This window comes from Puma concolor, chromosome C1, assembly GCF_028749965.1.
Source record: "Puma concolor isolate L17-30 chromosome C1, mPumCon1.1.hap2, whole genome shotgun sequence".
Lineage (NCBI taxonomy): Eukaryota > Metazoa > Chordata > Mammalia > Carnivora > Felidae > Puma > Puma concolor.
Window position 1 is genome coordinate 55,042,783 of NC_141674.1, and position 19,434 is coordinate 55,062,216.

At 40.6% G+C, this 19,434-nt stretch overlaps 1 protein-coding gene across 5 annotated transcripts in view; it reads left to right on the forward strand.

Moving 5' to 3' along the window:
* Positions 1-17,963, forward strand: part of PDE4B (phosphodiesterase 4B) — a 535,038-nt gene extending 517,075 nt beyond the window's left edge. For all 5 annotated transcript variants that reach the window (XM_086717224.1, XM_086717223.1, XM_025934522.2 and 2 more), the window contains 8 exons: positions 5,505-5,683; positions 6,942-7,040; positions 7,177-7,341; positions 9,180-9,279; positions 11,404-11,558; positions 11,670-11,792; positions 12,498-12,680; positions 15,642-17,963. In XM_086717224.1, the coding sequence (XP_086573350.1) occupies positions 5,505-5,683; positions 6,942-7,040; positions 7,177-7,341; positions 9,180-9,279; positions 11,404-11,558; positions 11,670-11,792; positions 12,498-12,680; positions 15,642-16,007 (1,370 nt within the window). In that variant the 3' untranslated portion in view covers positions 16,008-17,963. The remainder of the gene's footprint in view (positions 1-5,504; positions 5,684-6,941; positions 7,041-7,176; positions 7,342-9,179; positions 9,280-11,403; positions 11,559-11,669; positions 11,793-12,497; positions 12,681-15,641) is intronic.
* Positions 17,964-19,434: the final 1,471 nt, after the last annotated feature.

The following is a 19,434-nucleotide window of genomic DNA, read 5'->3' on the forward strand; positions in this document are numbered from 1 at the left end:
GGGGTGGGTGTTCAGTCATCTAAATCTGAGGGGCCACCCTATTGGTTCTTTTGACATGGTATTCTTTAAATTCTGCCTATAAGTGGGCTTTGAGCAAAAGATTTCCTCTTAGGTGGTTTGTAAAAGATGTGGTTGGAGAATAACTGTGTGGTGATTTGGCCCAGAGGAATAAGCTTTGGAAATAATTTGACTGTTGCTTTGCTGAGTTATTTCATAAAGATAAATGGGAAGAAAAGAATGTTCACATCTCTGAAAGATTTGGCTTTCTGCAAGCTGCATCCTTATCTTCCCAATCTGATGTTTTGATCTATTGTGCTCTGTTGTCACATTGCTGGTATTTAACTCATGACACTGACAGAAAAGATTTGCATCAAAGATCCTCAACTACTGTCAGGCATCCTGTGTGATACTAGGGATTTCTGAGCTCATGTTTAAAGCCATTCTATTGTATAGTGATATAGTGACCGTATTTGGATTATTTTTTTCTTTAATAAAGATATGTGGGATAGGCGAATCTGTCCTTCAAGGTAAATCTAGCAGATTCTGATTCTGTTGACTTTCAAATACTGCTGAATTATGCTCCTTTACCGAACTCCACTATGCAGGGAAATGACCCATTCTTACAGCTGAACATCACACCTCCCTTCTTTTTGGCATAGCTACACATCATTAAATCCATGAACATTTGCTTTGGGGCCTTATGGAAACACACACCTCTTCTGGTTTTATTTAAAAAAAAAAAAAAAAAAAAAAAACCCAACCCAGTCCTGTTTCTCTAATGCCAGAGCAGTTTCTGCTGTCAGCCAATCAATCTCTGATCAGCCCAGTGCAGAGCTCAAGGCAGTGCTCTGCAGCAGACGGGCAGAGGCACGATTAACAAGTGCTTTTCCAACTGTTTCCAGTATGTGGGTGCCTTCGGCACCTGGTTCTCTCCAGCTGCGGTTACAGCACTTTGGTCAAGGAACAAAGGAGAAGAATTTTCATATATCCTAGCTCCAAGGAGACCTAGCATCTAACTGAACACAAAGTGCTATATACTGATCCTTTTCTTATGCATTAACCCCCTTCATTCCTTTGAAGACAGTCATCCTCCACTGTCCATTTCAAATGTGCTCTGCTCTGTGCAACACCCAATTACAGTCGTACAGGGACTGTACGTTGAGGAAAACCAATTCTCCAGGTTAATGACTATGGGAGAGAAGAAGAAAATCTTGATTAGTGCAAGAACTCATTTTTGTGCTCATAAACATTGCATTTTAAAATGCCAAAGCTGGGGTGCCTGGGTGGCTCAGTTGGTTAAGCCTCCGACTTCGGCTCAAGTCATTATCTCATGATTTGTGAGTTCGAGCCCTGTGTCGGTCTGTCTCTGTGCTGACAGCTCAGAGGCTGCAGTCTGCTTTGGATTCTGTGTGTCTCCCTCTCTCTCTGTCCCTCCCCCGCTCACGCTCTGTCTCTGTCTCCCTCTCTCTCAAAAATAAATAAACATAAAAAACTTAAAAAAAAAATGGAATGCCAGGGCTTATCTGTCTTCTCAGAAGAGACTCTCAGGACTGGAATACGGCGGCATGAGCCCTTTGTCATCCGAGACTGTGCAGAAGCAGCTGTCTTACACTTGTAGTCCCTTTCACCATCAGCTTGCCAAGGAAGGCAAGAATTGTTTAGCATACTAATCTTTCTTATCATCGTAGGCTATTAAGTGAGAAAGCTGATAAGATATTAAAGATGAGCTCTCAGGATCAACATTGTGTGTCTCAAGAACAGGCAAAGGTCAACTCTCTCTTGAATATTTCATTTGCCATTTGGCACATCTGTTGAGGAAAACCAATTTTTGGCTTCTCATTAGTCCAAAAAATTAAATTATCAAGAACAAGTTGTTGGGGAAGGTGTTAGAATCTCCATTCTTATAGACTCAGCCTTAGGAAGGTGTGTGTGTGTGTGTGTGTGTGTGTGTGTGTGCATGCAAAGTAGACCTGATCAAACACACCAGACAGATTAAAATTTTAAATATTCTTGGGAAAATATAGGGAGAAAAAAATCAGTCATATAAACAAAGATACATTATTTGCCTCATCTTACAATGGGAGCACTGGAATAGATGGCATCCAGATCCCTTCCAACTCTACCATTCTAGGACTGTGCTACAGACTGAGTCTTTCAGTTTTGTTAAGACATACCTGGCAGTCTGGATTCTCTGTAATAGACTGTAGGCTTGCAATTTGACAATCCCGAAAAGCAAACAAACAAACCAGACTTGCTTCCAAACTGTAAATGCAAGACATGGAACTCTGAATCCTGTCTTGTGGGTGAATGTCCCTGGAGAAGAAGCATGAATGCATCTTTCTTTGTAAACTGTCAGATCCGCAAAGGACCCTCATGGCCGTGTCGTCCAATTCCCCCATTTTACTGGAGAGAAAGCGGGCTCAGAAGGGCAAAGGAACCTAGTCAAGATTACCTGGCTATTCTGTTCCTGAGCCAGAGCTAAGGCTTTGCCCTCTTGACTCCCAGACCTAAATACCCTGTCACTTCTTTAACTAGGAAAGAAGGCTGTTAGGAACTCAGACCATCACGTTTAAGGGCATTTACATAATAAGTATATTCTTTTGGAGAAAAGTCTGTAGGAATCAAGATTGTTGGACCTAAAAAATAAAATATGTTTATTAACAGTTCCCAGTAATATAAGAGGGTCTTATCAGAGCACGGCAACCATCTTAGGAAAATATGAGAAGACCTTAGCGCTTTAAGTTAAAATTAAAGAGCATTATTACAGTAAGAGTCATTGAATGTTAAAATGCATCATCTGGGAAGGAGGGGATCCTTTACTCCAGTGATCTGTGAAACTTGTGCTGTTTCCATCTAAAGGATGGTGTCTAGATGGAGGAGTTGGAAGGCAGCAAAAGTCCATTTACCAACCAGGCACTTACTGATGCTTATAGGATCATGAGCTCCAGGATGCTTGGAGAAGTGAGAGGAAGTGAAGCAGGACCTACAGGGAGGAAGCATAGGTAAAGCAAGATATCTAGATACGATATTATAATTTAGTAAATATTTTTACAAACGAGAAAAGTCATTCTTTTAAATCCCCTACTGTGTCTCAAAGAGTAGAACATGGAATTTCAACGATGCAAGGAAAAGAATTTAGAAATTTTGCATGATTAAATGCTGTGCTCTAATAAGAAAAACACCTCCAGTTATGCCATTAGCAGAGTTTTGACATGACCATTTTTTGCATCTGTTATTTTTTTTTTATTTGTTTTATGCTTATCCGCTATTTCTCCACTGTATTCTAACTGTTCTGTAAGTGTAAATTCACTGTGTTTATGGCGATTCTTTAAGTCTGTGTTTCAGGTTATTTCTACATTACACCGGCTAAGCTTTTAACAGAGGAATTCAGAATAGGAATAGGGAAGCCTGTCAGTTGTCCCAGTGCCTGTACAGGGAAACACCCATTAGTGTCAAGTTGGTGCTATCTGTGAATAATGACTTTCTTCTTTATTGTAATGTTCCAGACACAGTAGTGGTTCAGCTCAATTACTGGCTGCTGCAAGGAATCTTTAGTTAACACAGGGGAAAGCTGCTGGTCCCACTAGAGCTTTTTACATCTGCAGCAGCATAGGGGAATCTAACAGTCTCTTTAATCAGACATGAGGAATGGCAAAGCACTGTCGTCGGGAAAGGCACAGGCTATTGTGGCCTTTCGTTCTAGCAAGAAGTAGTAATTATTAGGAGTGAAGTGACAGAGAGAAAAGTCATGTCAAGAATAATATGATATATAGTGGGTTTTTTGCCAGAGACTGTGAGACCAGAAAGAAATTTGTAACAGGAACCTTAGGGCCTGGGTTCCATGTATGCTATTAAGTCACTGTGTCTGGAACTGAGTAATTGCAAAATAAATATCTGTTGAATAAATTGCCCTTTGAGCTTGGGCAGATTGCTGACTTCATCTGAAAAGTGAGGGTGTGGGATTATTATTGGTTCCCAAACCTGGCTCTGATCGTCAGTGTCACTTAGGAAGCCTTTTTAAAAATACTAATTCAGTAGGGCTGGGTGGGGCTCATATTTTTCTAAAGTTCCCTGGGTGCTTCTGATGCTGAACCAGGTTGGAAACCCCTAAACCAACTGAAATGACCACTAAAATTCTTGCCTAGGCAAAAGTCATAGACAGATGAGTCTAGGAGCTTCTAGCACCTGAAGATAATAAGGGGACACTAGGGACAGAGAATACCTCTGCTCCCGGTGTTGATGCGTCCATGGCACTGCTTCTATCTCCCTGTGCTTGCTTTGCTTTGATGAGTTGTCCATGGGGCCCTGGAAGCAGGCAGAGGTCTCTGGGGAAAACATGTGACTATGCCATCATCTTGCAAGAGTTGAAAGCAAATAGTCTGGGTCCCAGCATGCCATCTGGAACCATGTCATTTTCAAATAGAGAAGTTGTCTTTGTCCTCATTTTTACTGTAACAAGCAGAGATAGATGCAGGACCTTGGAAAAGCTGCATTAACTCTTTCAGCCACAGGGTGTCATTTAGTTCAATGAAGTAGCTGTTGAAGCAATTTAATAAATTACTGCCTCAGTGCACACACAAGCATCCCTGTGGCCTGAATTTTTGGGAGTACTCAGGATAAAGGCCCCTGTGAAGTGAAATGGAATATTCGGTTGCTGATACTTTTAATAGCATGAAATAGAGGAAAGAACCTCTATAGGAAGGTAGATGTTTTCGTCGCTAATCCTTCCTCTGCTATTACCTTGTTGTAGCAGAATTTTTTTTAATGATTAAATGAGGTCAGCATAAATATTTAACAAGCATAAATATTTTAATAAATCTAATGTCTGTTATAAATGAGAGGCATTGTTTATTATTAATTAGTAGAATGAATACAAATAAAGCATGAAGTAAAACTGATATAATTTTCCTCTAAACCTCAAATGGTGGTGTAATAAGCCAATGTTTAATGTATTTATTTGAAGATTATAAACCATTTGTTTACTTCACTTATATACTGCTCATCTACACTGAAATGATGTCATATCCAGTTAAAGTTGTGTGGGTTTTTTAAATTAAAAAAATTAATACAAATATGATCAAATGAGCAGAACATAAAGTTTTTATGCACCTGAGTTTGGCTGCATGAACCTTTTCTGTTATACAAACATGTAAGTTATTTACTTAAAAAATTGACATATAAATATTGATGACCTCCCTTGAAAATACAGAAGTATAATTCTAAATTACACTACAAATAGAAGGTATGGGATTGAGTCCTGCCTCCGCCACTGCTCAATTTATTTAGCTCCTCTAGGCCTCAGTTTTCTTAGCAATAAAATGGAGGAAAAAATTCTCCTATTTTCCCCATCCACCTGACGGATTGTCCTGGAGATCAAGTGAGATAATGTATGGCAGTCCTTTATAAGATGTAAAATCCATTACAGGACATTAGAAGTTATTTTGCATATGGCAGTGGGTTCTCATTGGCACACGTGGGCTGAAAACTGTTTCCCTTTGTTGCAGACAAGCAGAATGATGTGGAGATTCCATCACCCACCCAGAAGGACAGAGAGAAAAAGAAAAAGCAACAGCTCATGACGCAGATAAGCGGAGTGAAAAAACTGATGCACAGTTCAAGCTTAAACAATACAAGCATCTCACGCTTTGGAGTCAACACAGAAAATGAAGATCATCTGGCCAAGGTATGCATGAGCTGGGGGTGTATGTAGTTCTCTGCTCTCCAGCAGGCGGCTGCCCAAAACTATCTACTAGAAAATAGCAGTGATCATGTTGGCTTTGTTATTAAATTGGATGATAAGAAGGCTGGTGTGGCCTCTTTGTCCATTGCTGGGCACCTAATTCAAGACCCTTTTTCTACAACAAAGGACCTTTTATTTTTTTAATTCTGAGCTGGATTTGTAAATGGAAGTTCCTCATGATTGAGAATCCTACAAGACACACAGGGAGAATCCATAGGGAGGCCGCAGACAGGATTGAATTGTCCTAGAGGACCGATCTAGGACTATATGCCAAGGACTAGTTGAAGAATCTGCACTGATTGGCAGGGCCAGAGAAGAAATGAGAAAGATTGATAGCACTGACTCAGAGCCCAAACCCCACTGTGGAGGAAGGCACAGAAAGAATTCATCCGTCCCCCAGTGGGGCGCCTAAGGTGACCCCAAGCTCATCTTGGCCTTGTGACACTAGGTGATGACCTTGCTGTGAGCAAACAGACATTCAGTGAGACTTTCTGAGAGATACCATTACAGCAAGGTTGATCTCACATTGGGGCAAGCCCCTGGGGAGAGCCTGGATCCCTTATTCTGGGCAAGAATTCAGAATGAATAAATTACTCCTTTAATCATAATCTTGGGATAATCCCACAACACAGGACTGAATAATGTTTCTCCCAGATCTATGTGTAGCCCAAGAGCTCTAAGATGGAATAATCCGCGGTTGGCGTTTTTCATGACCTTTTACGTTAAAGTCAGGTTAACTTCTGCACATTCTAGCAGCTGACTCTCCCGTACCTGGCCCTTTGTGATAATAACCAAAGGGCAAAGCAGTTCCCCTGAGATGGTTTTTTAGCTGTTACTAATGGGCCAGTGATCAGTGAAGAGGAGAGACAGGGAAATGGAGCCAGAGGGACTTCTAGCCACTTGCAGCTACCTCTGAATACAGCTTGGTTGAGGACTGATGTGGCAAATACAGGTCAACAACTAATCTGTAAATTAGACACACACTCTCCTTTTTCTGAAAAAATATACAGAAACATGTAACTAAAATGTAGAGGGCACCCAACCTCCTAGGCCATTCCATCTTCAAATCTTCATGCAACTAGAATACTCTAAATAGACACTCTAAAGACTTAGCCAACCATTGTCCAAAAACTAAATAAAAATAATGACATATGCTGATAAAACTGTACTTATTCCTAAATTCCTCTAATTTTGATTATAGGAGCTGGAAGATCTGAACAAATGGGGCCTTAACATCTTCAATGTGGCTGGATATTCACACAATAGGCCCCTCACATGCATCATGTATGCCATATTCCAGGTAAGTAAAAAGGAGAGAGTATTGCTCATTCAATTAGATGGCTCTTAATGATTTTTTTTTCCATCCCAGTTTACTTTGACTTTTCTTCATTTTTGGACATCCACTTATTTATTTTCTAATCCATTTTACTACATAGGAAAGAGACCTCCTAAAGACATTCAAAATCTCATCTGATACATTTGTAACCTACATGATGACTTTAGAAGACCATTACCATTCTGATGTGGCGTATCATAACAGCCTACATGCTGCTGATGTAGCCCAGTCAACCCATGTTCTTCTTTCTACGCCAGCATTAGATGTGAGTAGTTGTGATCTGTTTTGCATAACTGCCCATCCTCTTTAAAATACAAGCTATCCAACATGTAATATATTTACAGAAATAATTGCACCTGCTCGAACTGGTTCTTTATTATGTATAACATCTATTAATTGGGTTACTAATAACAACAAAAGGCATTTCTACTCTGCTTCCCAATATCAGCGTAACCCTCTCTTTACATCTCTCACAACTGAAAAATTATTTAATTGTTAAGCAATTAACAGGGTGCTTTATTTTTTATTGTATCTCCAGTATCTGATAAGTGTCCAGTTCATCATCTAGTATGTAGTATATCCCCAATATGCATGTACTGATCTGAATTGCCCACACCATCCCAAGCACTGTGAGAGATAACACAGAAATATAATATAAAATGTCCTACATTGTTCCTGTTAGGTATAAGCATCCACAGACTTATCCTCCTAAGAATTCATAAAGTCGATTCTATGAGCTTTTTGAAGAAAAAGTAACTGAATATCTAGAAGCGAGGATTTAATAATGCTGAAGCAAAGAGTACCAGTGTTCCCTTTTGCTAGACATCTTGCTAGACCGTGGCTGTGGCTCCTTTCTTCGTAGATTAATGCATTTTCATACCCCAACATTAGCAGCAGTGTGCCCAGCAGGCCATGATCTTCCTTGACAAACAGCAATGGTAGTCAGATACCTCTAAACCGTGCAGGCTCACTGCAGGAGGGGACTTGCCAACTCCTGTCCAGCCCTACCTACCGTGACAGATTCGGTTTGGAAGGTGAAGAAAGATTAAACTGACTACAAGTCTATTGCTTGGGTTCCATATTTCCTGAGAAAAGAAATCCAAGAAAACTTGGGGAAGTGACATAGAGCTAAGATTGTTTTATCCCCTAAAGGAGAGAAACAGTATTATTTTTATGTTCTATATAAATTATAGGATTATAGAGTGGGCCAACACGGTTTATCAACTACCCACTGTTATTGATAGGATACCTATTGTGTAGCCAGAAATTGACCACAGGGACCACACATGCTTAGAGAAGGAAGAGCTCAGTGGGTCTTTGAGCAATTAGTCTTCATGGAAGAGGTGGAAGCTGAGCTGGCATTTGCAGGATCAGAAGATTTAAGTAATCACAGAGGATGAGGAAAGATATTTCAGCCAGAGCAAGACCATTTAGTCAGAAGGAATATATACGTGCACAAATAGTAGGTTTAAATTATTGTGTACAAGTCAGGGCGGAGGAGGCTTCAAAACATGGCATGAAGGAGTAGAGCAGTGGGGCATTCAGTTTTACTTCTTAAAATGTTCTCAGATCTTGCCCGTAGTAAACAATTATTGGATAAGAATTGAAGGAACGGATGGAAGAATGAGTGAATATATGAAAGCATCTGATCTCACTACAAATTTAGCTTTGGGAAATAACTTATTGCCAATCTTATGAGTTTAGAATTTAGCCTTTCTTCTGTAAGTTACTGAGCCTGAAAACATGAAGGTTGTTATATGTCAGAGCAGAGCCAGTCTGACTTGCTTCTTTGACTTCTGTGTGCTTGTGTTACATAAGCACCATTCTGCCCTACCACTTATCCAAGAAACAAACATCAGACCCCATCTGAAGCATGGTGCTAAGGCCTTCCTACAGGCTTGATGTGGGTATGGGCTTCAGCCATTTTTCCTTTCACATGATGATGAATAGAATCTACATTTATTTAATGTATTGAGACATTACATAAATCAGCAGACAGTCCTTCTCCCAGCAAGAGTGAAATGCATACTTTAATATGAAGCTGAATAAGCAGGATACAGGCCAATGGGATACAGAGTTAAATGTGCTCGTTTCGCTCTGCAGGCTGTCTTCACAGATTTGGAAATTCTGGCCGCCATTTTCGCAGCTGCTATCCATGATGTTGATCACCCTGGAGTCTCCAACCAGTTTCTCATCAACACAAGTGAGTTCACTACTAGAACAGTCACTTGAGATGATTGTATGATTCATTGCTTCATTTTTCCCCCTAATGTTTTCATTATGGATGACAATAAGGGTAATAATGAGGTAATCCTCCATTCCACTCAAGCCAGTCAGACCTTTCCTGGGTACTGTGTCCAGTCCGGCAACACAATTTTTGAGCTGCGTGGAGAACTTGGAAAGGGTCAGAGGGGAGCCATAAAAAGTACTCAACATTTGGAAAATACAATACGTGAGGAAAGAGTAACAGATGTGGAATTATTCAGTAAGGACAAGGAAAGGCTTGGGGATAATGTGATAATGATTTTCAGTGTTATGCAGGGCTCTCACATAGAATATGGTGACCCACTAGCGTCCCTCTCTACTGAGGAAGCAGGCCCAAATATTGTGTCTGAGCATAGGAACCTCTAAACAGAAATAAAACTAAAAGGAAGCACTGGAATGCTTGGTTTGTAGTAGTGAAGATGAACCCAGTGACATTTAAGGCTGGTCCAGCCTTAAGACCTCAAGCTGTACTCAGTGCTTTTGTCATGCTGAAAATACTTAGTATCCATGGCAGTGAAAATCCATGAATTTGGGGCACTTGGGTGGATTGGTTGGTTAAATGTCCAACTCTTGATTTCAGCTCAGGTCATGATCTCACGGTTCATGAGATCGAGCCCCACGTAGGGCTCTGTGCTGACAGTGCAGTGCCTGCTTGGGATTCTCTCTCCCTCTCTCTCTGCCCCTCCCCTGCTCATGCTTGAACCCTCTTTCAAAATAAATAAATCCTAAAAAATAAAATAAAATCCATGAATTTTCTCAGCTAGCGCACTGTTTCTAAATGCTAAAAATGCAAGTACTTTTTCTTCTGAGAATATTGGTTATCTAGTTGTGGTCATAATTAACATCAAGTGTTGATGGTTTTATAGGAATGTTTGAGCTACTTACTATGTAAGAGTCTCTGTCCTACTTTATCAGAATATCTGGATGATCTAGGTGTAGGGTAGATTCCTTATTTAACCTTGTTCTTCTACTGAAAGAATATAAACTTTGGGCAACTACTTGGCTGCTGGATTGTATCAGCTGGCATAATGTGGTGTCACAAATCAAACTGTATACGGGCCAGTTAGCTTCACACAGAAAAGTGGTCTTTCTGTTACAGCCACCTACAACACTAGAGCCCACAAAGCCAGTTTGCAGATCTGGGATTGATCACAGGGTGAACAGGGCAGAAATGCTAAAATGACCTCATATATCCTACAGTCCATTCTGAGACTGTAAGGCAAAGCACACAGTTAAAGCAATGGTATATGAGTGACCACATCTGCAATTAGGAACCTATTGCCATCACTTGGCTATTATTCTTTATTAAGAGAAAATGTTCCTTTCAGAATTTGTTGACCATATTCTCCAGTGCAGACCAGGTCTCTGCCTAATGAAAGATGTCTATGACTCTTCTGCATGAAAGGCAGTCTGGAAGCTATAGTTTAGGTATGCAGATCTTGCCATTTCTGAGATATAGGGCCAGAGGACAGAAAATCTGACATCAAAATTGTTCTTAAAAATTATTAATGTTTTGTTACCATGTTTGTAGAAAGTTCCAAAAAAGCTAAATTATTTGGATAAAACAAAATTCCACACTCACACTATTAACATCTTTGAAAATCAAAAACTCGCAATTGACAGAACTGGGGAACCTACAAGAAAGTGAGATAGTTTGAAAATCCTAATGCATTTGATAAAGTTTAGTAGCATTTTCAGTTTATTCTTTTCCAAAGCAAAAAAGTGTGTGAAGACATAAAGGAAACTACAAACTGAGATAAAAATATGCCCTTACCTAATGTTGAATTCTTCATCTGGAGTGAAGAAGGAGAAAAAGAATTTAAAATACCATGAATTTTAGTCAAAGAGAAAGCTTACGCACCAGTATCGATGACAAGCATGATTTGCTTGGGAGTGGACTACTACCTTTTGGAGGAGGAAACTGTGTCTCTGATGAGAAATGATATGTGAATCTTGGTTCCTAACATCTGGAGAGAACTAAATCTGATTTCACACTGAAGTAATGCCAACATTGGAATTATACCCCTTTGTTCTTAAGTCATCCTTTTTCCTTGTTTATTAGATTCAGAACTTGCTTTGATGTATAATGATGAATCTGTGTTGGAAAACCATCACCTTGCCGTGGGTTTCAAACTGCTGCAAGAAGAACACTGTGATATCTTCCAGAATCTCACCAAGAAGCAACGCCAGACACTCAGGAAAATGGTTATCGACATGGTAAGACTTCCTTTCTACATCCCTCACTTACTTTTCCCTGCCAAGGACAGGAAACTCCATTCTCTTCAATGAACTGAGTTTATTGAGAGTTTCATTTTATTTCTACCCTAGGTGTTAGCAACTGATATGTCCAAACATATGAGCCTGCTGGCAGACCTGAAAACAATGGTGGAAACAAAGAAAGTTACAAGTTCAGGTGTTCTTCTCCTGGACAACTACACGGATCGTATACAGGTATTTGATGAAAGCCTTTGATTTAACACAAAGCCAAACCAAACTAAATTAAACAATTAAAAAATGAAACCAAACGTCAGTTCAGTTAGTCGCATATCTGGTTATTATTGCAACTTGGACTTACTTTAAGAACAAGGAAAATGGACATTCAAGCGTATCCTCTAATTTATGAAGAAAAACATAACGCTATTTATTGAATTTCTTAGTTCTAAAAATAAATGGCAAAATTCATTTGTAATAGGGGATACGTGACTGCTGGGCCCAAAAGCTTGTGTTTGGATATAAATCCCATTGACTTGAAGATTGTTAGGTCTGTTTTGATTATACAAACTGCCATCAGCTGGTCTCTTTCCACAAGTGGAAAATATGAAGACATCTACTTTTGAGTAATTCTTCGCATTTTTTCCAAACTGGGGAAGGGAAATGATGGCAGCATTTGACCTCTAATGTCCCTTCCAGTTTTTACATTCAATGACTATCAGTCTGAGAAGACACACATTTTCCCTTTCAGGACTCCTGTGATGGTAAATAACCAAGTCTGGCCAGCACCATTGTAGGACTGCTTTTTTGGTGTACTCACCACAATTATAAGGCAACTACAGTGTTCTTGGGTTGGGTACCAAGTGTACTAGTACAAGAGGAACGAGATGTTCTGGTAGTATTTACACCTGATTTTCTGGGATTTCTAAAACTTGATGATTTCAGGTCCTTCGCAACATGGTACACTGTGCAGACCTAAGCAACCCCACCAAGTCCTTGGAATTATATCGGCAGTGGACAGACCGCATCATGGAGGAGTTCTTCCAGCAGGGAGACAAAGAGCGGGAGAGGGGAATGGAGATTAGCCCAATGTGTGATAAGCACACAGCTTCTGTGGAAAAATCCCAGGTATCTAATATGCAATTTTCGAAGTTTCTGTGAGCTCTGCAGATTGTAGAACTGGAAGGTTCTATCAAATTCCTGAAGCTATAAGGAAGGAACTACCCATTTAGTTCCATTTTACTCGTGATTCATTTGCCTTCTCCATTATACTCAGTTTCACAGGGTGGAAGCAAAGCAGTCCTCAGAAACCCGTCAAAGTGTGGTCTGTGTATCCTCAAGCAGTTTAGGGAGTTGTCTATGACCTGAACTCAGAGCTACTCAGAGCTACTACCTCCCCACACCCATCTCTCCAGATTTCTCTTACCCCATCCTTATCCAAGAGCTCTACCCTTCATCCTTGCTTCCCCCACCCTGGGTCTGCTGCCCCTCCATGATCAAGTGCACTGCCAAGTGTGGATTTCATTCCACACACCTCTTCCACCTCACAGTCGACGCCCTGTCCTGTGTCCCCTTCCAAGGTTGCTTCTCCACATCTGAGAACATGTTGACATCTTCTGATCATGTCTAGAGCTACAGATTCCCTATGTGCTGAGGACTAGGGACAATATGCTGGAGTCTAGAGGATGCAGAAATGCCTCAGATACCTCTAGCTGCAGAGTATATAGCACTAGAAGTATCGATATCCCCACAAAGGCTTCAGGACCTGCTGAAATGTTGTGTTTTTCAGAGCAACAAATGACCTGAGCAAGGTAGTCATGATTGAGAATAGGTCTATAGGCTATTCAAGGTCTTTATCACAAAAACATTAGGAGGGCTTTTTGTTAGTGTGTATCCTCTTTCTCCACTATCTGCCACCCCCCAATTTACACATACTTGTAATATCGATGCAGAGTTCCCTTGTAATTATTATTTTGCTGTTTCTTAAAGAAACCCAGTCAAATGAGTTTAATATCTGTGAACGTGCTCTAAAAGGCTAATATACTCTAAAAATGCACGGTAATATTAACTTATCAGGGCCAATTCAAATCCCCTAAAGCCTTAATTAGAATAATGAATTAATTAACTAGAATAATGCCTGTTTATTATCAACAGTGGTGTTTTATATTTTTATGGTGTTCCATGTGATTTTCTACACATTTCCCCCTACGTGGTCCTATTTGAACCTCCAAACAGCTTTGTGAGATAGAGCAGCTATTTTCCCAGTGTATCAGGTGGAGAAGCTGTCCCCTGGCTCATTTCACCAGCTCTTTAGTGACCCAGCTACCCTCCACCCAGAGCTCTTTACTCTCCATCACTGTAGACAAGTCTCCCTGTTGCCATGACATCAAGGCCCACTCTGGTGTTTCCCACAGATGAGCTCTAGCAAGCATTGTCTGAGTAGTCTGGCAATAAAGCCCTTGACTAGGTGCTCTTAGGATTTGTAGAGCTCTCTCTGACCCAGGGCCTAGGAAATAAGTGGCTAGAAGCTAGCTTTCAAAAAAAGTGCCAATCATTTAGCAGAAGCAAAACAAATGAAGAAAGGAAATGACCGCACTGCATTTAGCTGATTCCATTTTCTCCATTGCCTTGAGCTTATTTTTTCAGGTCCCTGGAAAACACCTTGAAAATAGTCTCTAAAATTCATTAAATACAAATAATGAAGTAAAAGGGAGTGAGTGGAAGCAAGAGAAATAACTGAATCATCTGCACACAAGTTCACGTAACTAATGCAGATCAGAGATGTCCCAACTTTGGTGTGAGTTATGTTAAGATTAGGGAAGCACCAGGGAGGAAGAGGAGACAGATAGGTCGATAGATAGATGATAGATAATGATAGATAGATAGGTAGATAGATAGATAGATAGATAAAAGTTGATAGATATAAATAATAGGTACATATAGATACAAAAGAGTCACATAGGAACTGTGATCTCTGAGATGATTTGCCAAAAAACAGAATGCTGTTAAAGGAAAGGTTTCCAGTAGTGTGGAAAGATAGCTATATCATGTCCCATGGGCACGTAGAAGTTGCTCTTGCTCATTTACCTCGGAATCTGGACCCAGCATCTCTCCAGTTCCCCAGACCAGGACAGGGGAATTCCATTCCCTCATTCAACTTGTGCCTATTCTTTCTCACAACCTGCCCCCACCCCTAGTGTTTCCTGTTTGTCCGACAATGGAGAGGTCAGCATAAGGCCACTGAGCCAGCTCATGCAGGATGCATAGCCCCTGTGTAAACCATAACAGAGCCATAGCCTCATATTTATTCACAGGAACACTAGCAAAGGAACTGCTTAATTGTTTTTATTTTCCCTCCTTTCTCCTGATGGAAGTGACTATACCCTGTGGGATCTAAGACAATTGCAGACATGTCCACAGAGGGGATCTTTGTTTGTTTAGGGTCTTGAAGTATCTTCAGATGTTTTACCATACTCGTCTACAAACAAGAGCCTTCCACTCTGAGAAATTTCAGAGTAGTCAGGGGCTGTCTCCCCTTCCTTTTGGAATAGCGGCATATTTTAAATTTATAAGGAAAAGAATGTCGAGTCAGAACTCATAAGACCTGGAGCTTCCTTCTTTGTGGAATGACTCACAGAATCCAAGTAGTGACAAAGTCATTCCCAGTCAGGGTTACATCCAGACTTCTTATCTGGCACACGTGAAAGGAAAAGTAGTCAGTTATAGTGAGACAAACACAGGCTCTAGGATCAGACAAAACTGGGCCTAAGTTCCAGCTCCACTGCTTAAGCTAAGTTCCAGCTCCTCCAGGCTCTGTGATCTCTGACAAGATATTTCATCTCAATGAGTGTTAGTTTCCTCCTTTGTAAACTGCGGGTAACAGTACTTCCTCTGTGGACTTAAGAGCGATAACTTGGATATTAGATCCAGGGGAGGGTGTATCATGTAGTATATACTGAAATACAGAATCCATTATTATTGATCCCCCTTGGGTTGTTGTGGCTCTTTATTTACCTAGAAACCAGGATAGTTTGTTAGGTTTTCAAGAGTCCATCACAATAACTGGGGTGTAACTTTATTTTCTTCCAGGTTGGTTTCATTGACTACATTGTCCATCCACTCTGGGAGACCTGGGCAGATCTGGTGCAGCCTGATGCCCAGGACATTCTGGACACGTTAGAAGATAATAGAAACTGGTATCAGAGCATGATACCACAGAGTCCCTCCCCACCACTGGACGAGCAGAACAGAGACTGTCAGGGTCTGATGGAGAAGTTTCAATTTGAACTGACCCTTGAAGAGGAGGATTCCGAAGGCCCAGAAAAAGACGGAGAGGGTCACGACTATTTCAGCAGCCCAAAGACACTTTGTGTGATTGATCCTGAACATAGGGATTCACTAGGAGGGACTGATGTAGACATTGTGACAGAAGACAAGTCCCCTATCGACACATAATTGCCTTCTCCGTGTGGAGATGAACATTCCACCTTTGACAAGCATGCCAGCTGTATGGTAGGGCCAGCCCATCACAGGGGCCTGGGCCTGCACGGGACAAGGGCCATGTGGCCTTTCCAGTTACTTGAGTTTGGAGCCAGAATGCGAGACCATGAAGCAGATAGCAGTTCAGAAAATTCCATGGCTGACTTGCCTTGCCTGCAAGCTTAGTGGAGAGCTGAAGCTTTATCTGGTACTGGAGGCCAAGATCAGATCCTGAGTAAATGGCTTGAAAATAGAAGACACAAAACTGAGAGATTTTTCTGCACTAAGTTTTGGGAATCTGTCCCCTCTAGTGACTGAACTGACTGATTAATAACTTCATTTATAAATCTGCTCACCTGTCCCCTTGTCTGCCAACCTGTGTGCCTTTTTTGTAAAACATTTTCACGTCTTTAAAATGCCTGTTGAATACCTAGGGTTTAGTATCAACTTCTACACAGATAAGCGTTCAAAGTGGACATAAACTTTTTTGACTCTTTCTGGGGAAAAAAAAAAAAAAGGAAAGCAAATGGTCTTCCTTCTTTCTTGGGCAATATCTTTCACTTTCCTACAGTTACTTTTGCAAATAGAAAGGACACGCTTCTAACCACATTCTACTTCCTTCCCTTATTGTCCCATCCAGCTTGACGGTTGCCCGTATAACTTATCTCTGTTTGCCTGCTTACAGCAGTATTTTTTCTCCTCTTAGAACTTCACTTCTTGTGCTGCAAACAGAATAAAGTGAGCAAACTAAGAGGTAGGAAAGGGTAATTGTGTTGTTCACAGTAACAGTCTGTGTAAAATTCAGCTCCATTAGGCAGCGCACCATGTTATGTCCTGAACCCCTGGGCCGCTGGGTGCTGCACGGTCCCCATCCTATCCCCTCCCCCCATCAGTCTCCACCCAGTTACCCTGTTTTCAATTGGATGCTGCCGTCTTTCTCTTGCACTGCCTTCTGCGCTAACACCTCCATTTCTGTTTATAACAGTATATTTATTACTTAATGTATATAATGTAATGTTTTGTAAGTTATTAATTTATATATCTAACATTGCCTGCCAATGGTGGTGTTACATTTGTGTAGAAAACTCTGCCTAAGAGTTGCGACTTTTCTTGTCACGTTTTTGTATTGTGTATTATATAACCTGGACATCGCTTAAGAGAGACATACGACCCCTTCCCCAGTGAGGACATTCGTGGGCTTTTATTCAGAAGGTCTGCCCTCTTCCCCATCTGAGTTGCTAATACTGCACAACCCCTTTGTGAACCAGTTTTGGAAACAGGATTCTCACGTTAGATACTAAATGGTTTATACTGAGCTTTTACTTTTGTATAGTTTGATAGGGGTAGGGGGCAATGGGATGTAGTTTTCACCCATGTTCTATCCAAATCTGTGTATGCATGAATTGGGTTATAACTGGGTTCTACTATAATTGTGGCTTTGGTTTAAACAGTAACACTACATTTGCTCGCAGGTGGTTCTTCTGAGTGTTCCCAAACTACTGACTTTGAAAGCCTCTTGCCTGCCATTAAGCAGGAATGTCATGTTCCCATTAATTACAAAAAAAACACAATAAAACAATGTGAATTTTATAATAAAATGTGAACTGATGTAGTAAATTATGCAAATGTGAAGCTTCCGATAACACTTGTTAGGCCTCATACTGACTTCAGTCTCCGTGTGTAAAATATATTTCATGCTTTCAGTTCCGCATTGTAACTCACTAGTTAAAGAAATGGCACAAACGTGCATGACCGATGGGTTTGTATGTCTATGAACACTGCATTATTTCAGGTGGACATTTTATTGTTTTCAAAAGTTTCTCACAATGTATGTTATAATAGTATTATTATTATTATTATATATTGTGCTCAAATGCATTCGTAAGAGACTTTTATATGAAAGTGAATAAACAAAAGCATGATTAGATTAGACTATAGGCCCAATTATTTTGTGGTTAGTTCTGACCTATTAAAAGCAGATCTTTTTTTCTCTTCTCTCCTACCATACCCCACGAAGAAAAACAACTACTTTGCCTGGCCAACCCCGCAACTGAAGTTTCAGAATCTGTGTCCAAAAAGTCCCCTAGCTTGGAACGTTTCACGTTTTCTTAGCAAATATCCATGCAGCTCAATGATGCGGGAAGGGAGGTGGTAAAGAAAACAAACAAAACCACTTTAAGAATCTGAAGAGTTTAATCCACTAGATGAATAAAGGGACTCTCCAGCTTGGCTGGGTCCTCCAGAAAAATGAATCATGGAACCAGAGAACATTAGCTTCATGTCATCAGATGGTCCCACTGATTCATTTGACGAAGAATCTGAGGTCCAAAGGGTCATCTTCAAGCACCATTGACAGAGTACTGGTTGACTCTCAGTGGTCTTTTCGACCATTCATGGAGTCTCCTATTGGTCATATGGTTATGTTTTTCTTTATGGAAAAAGCTATATAAATAGCATAGGCAAAAACACGTAAACACTTTGTTGAAATTTTAAAATCAGCTTTAAAAAAATTTTACCCTGGGATGCCTGGGTGGCTCAGTTGGTTAAGCGTCTGACTTTGGCTTAGGTCATGATCTCATGGCTTGTGGGTTAAGCCCTGTGTCCAGCTCTGTGCTAACAGCTCAGAGCCTGGAGCCTGCTTCGGATTCTGTGTCTCCTTCTCTCTCTGCCCCTCCCCTGGTCATGCCCCCCCCCCCGTCTTTCAAAAATAAATAAACATTAAAAAAATTTATCCTAAGAAGTGTGTGTGTGTGTGTGTGTGTATGGTAAGGAAGGCCACAAATAGGAATCAGTGGATAACGCATAATATTTTAACCACAGGGAACTGGCTTGTGAACAAGTAAATGGATCTGTCTAGAAGCATTCCACTCAATAACCTGAAATTAGTGAATTTCTTTACAAAGACAAGACACGCCAACATTGCAGAACCAGTCTGCCAGGTTGCAGAGCTAATGTGCATAGCACTTAGCTACCATCCCTGATTTCTGATTCCATCGCCATCATCTCTGAGCTCTTACAGATTAAGTGACAAAGTGAATAGGTTAGCATAGTCACAGGTGTGACTTCTATAATGTTTATAGCTATAAATATTTATAAATATGCACAGGCATGTTTTCTACAGAGAAATGGGTTTTAATCCTTGCCGTAAATGAGAATCACTTGGGGAATACTTTTTTTTTTTTTTTTTTACTATTAATGTTTGGGCCTCACCCACACTCCCAGATTCTGTTTGAACTGGTCTTGAGTACAGCCTGGGCACCAGATTTTTCTGATTCTCCCAGGTAATCATAATATGCAATCTAAGTAGAGAGCCACTGCTCCTGAAGAGAGGGCCACTCTTGTGTCTAAAGCTTTTTGTCAGTCTGTTCAAGGTGCTATAATAAAGCACCACAGACTGGGTGAA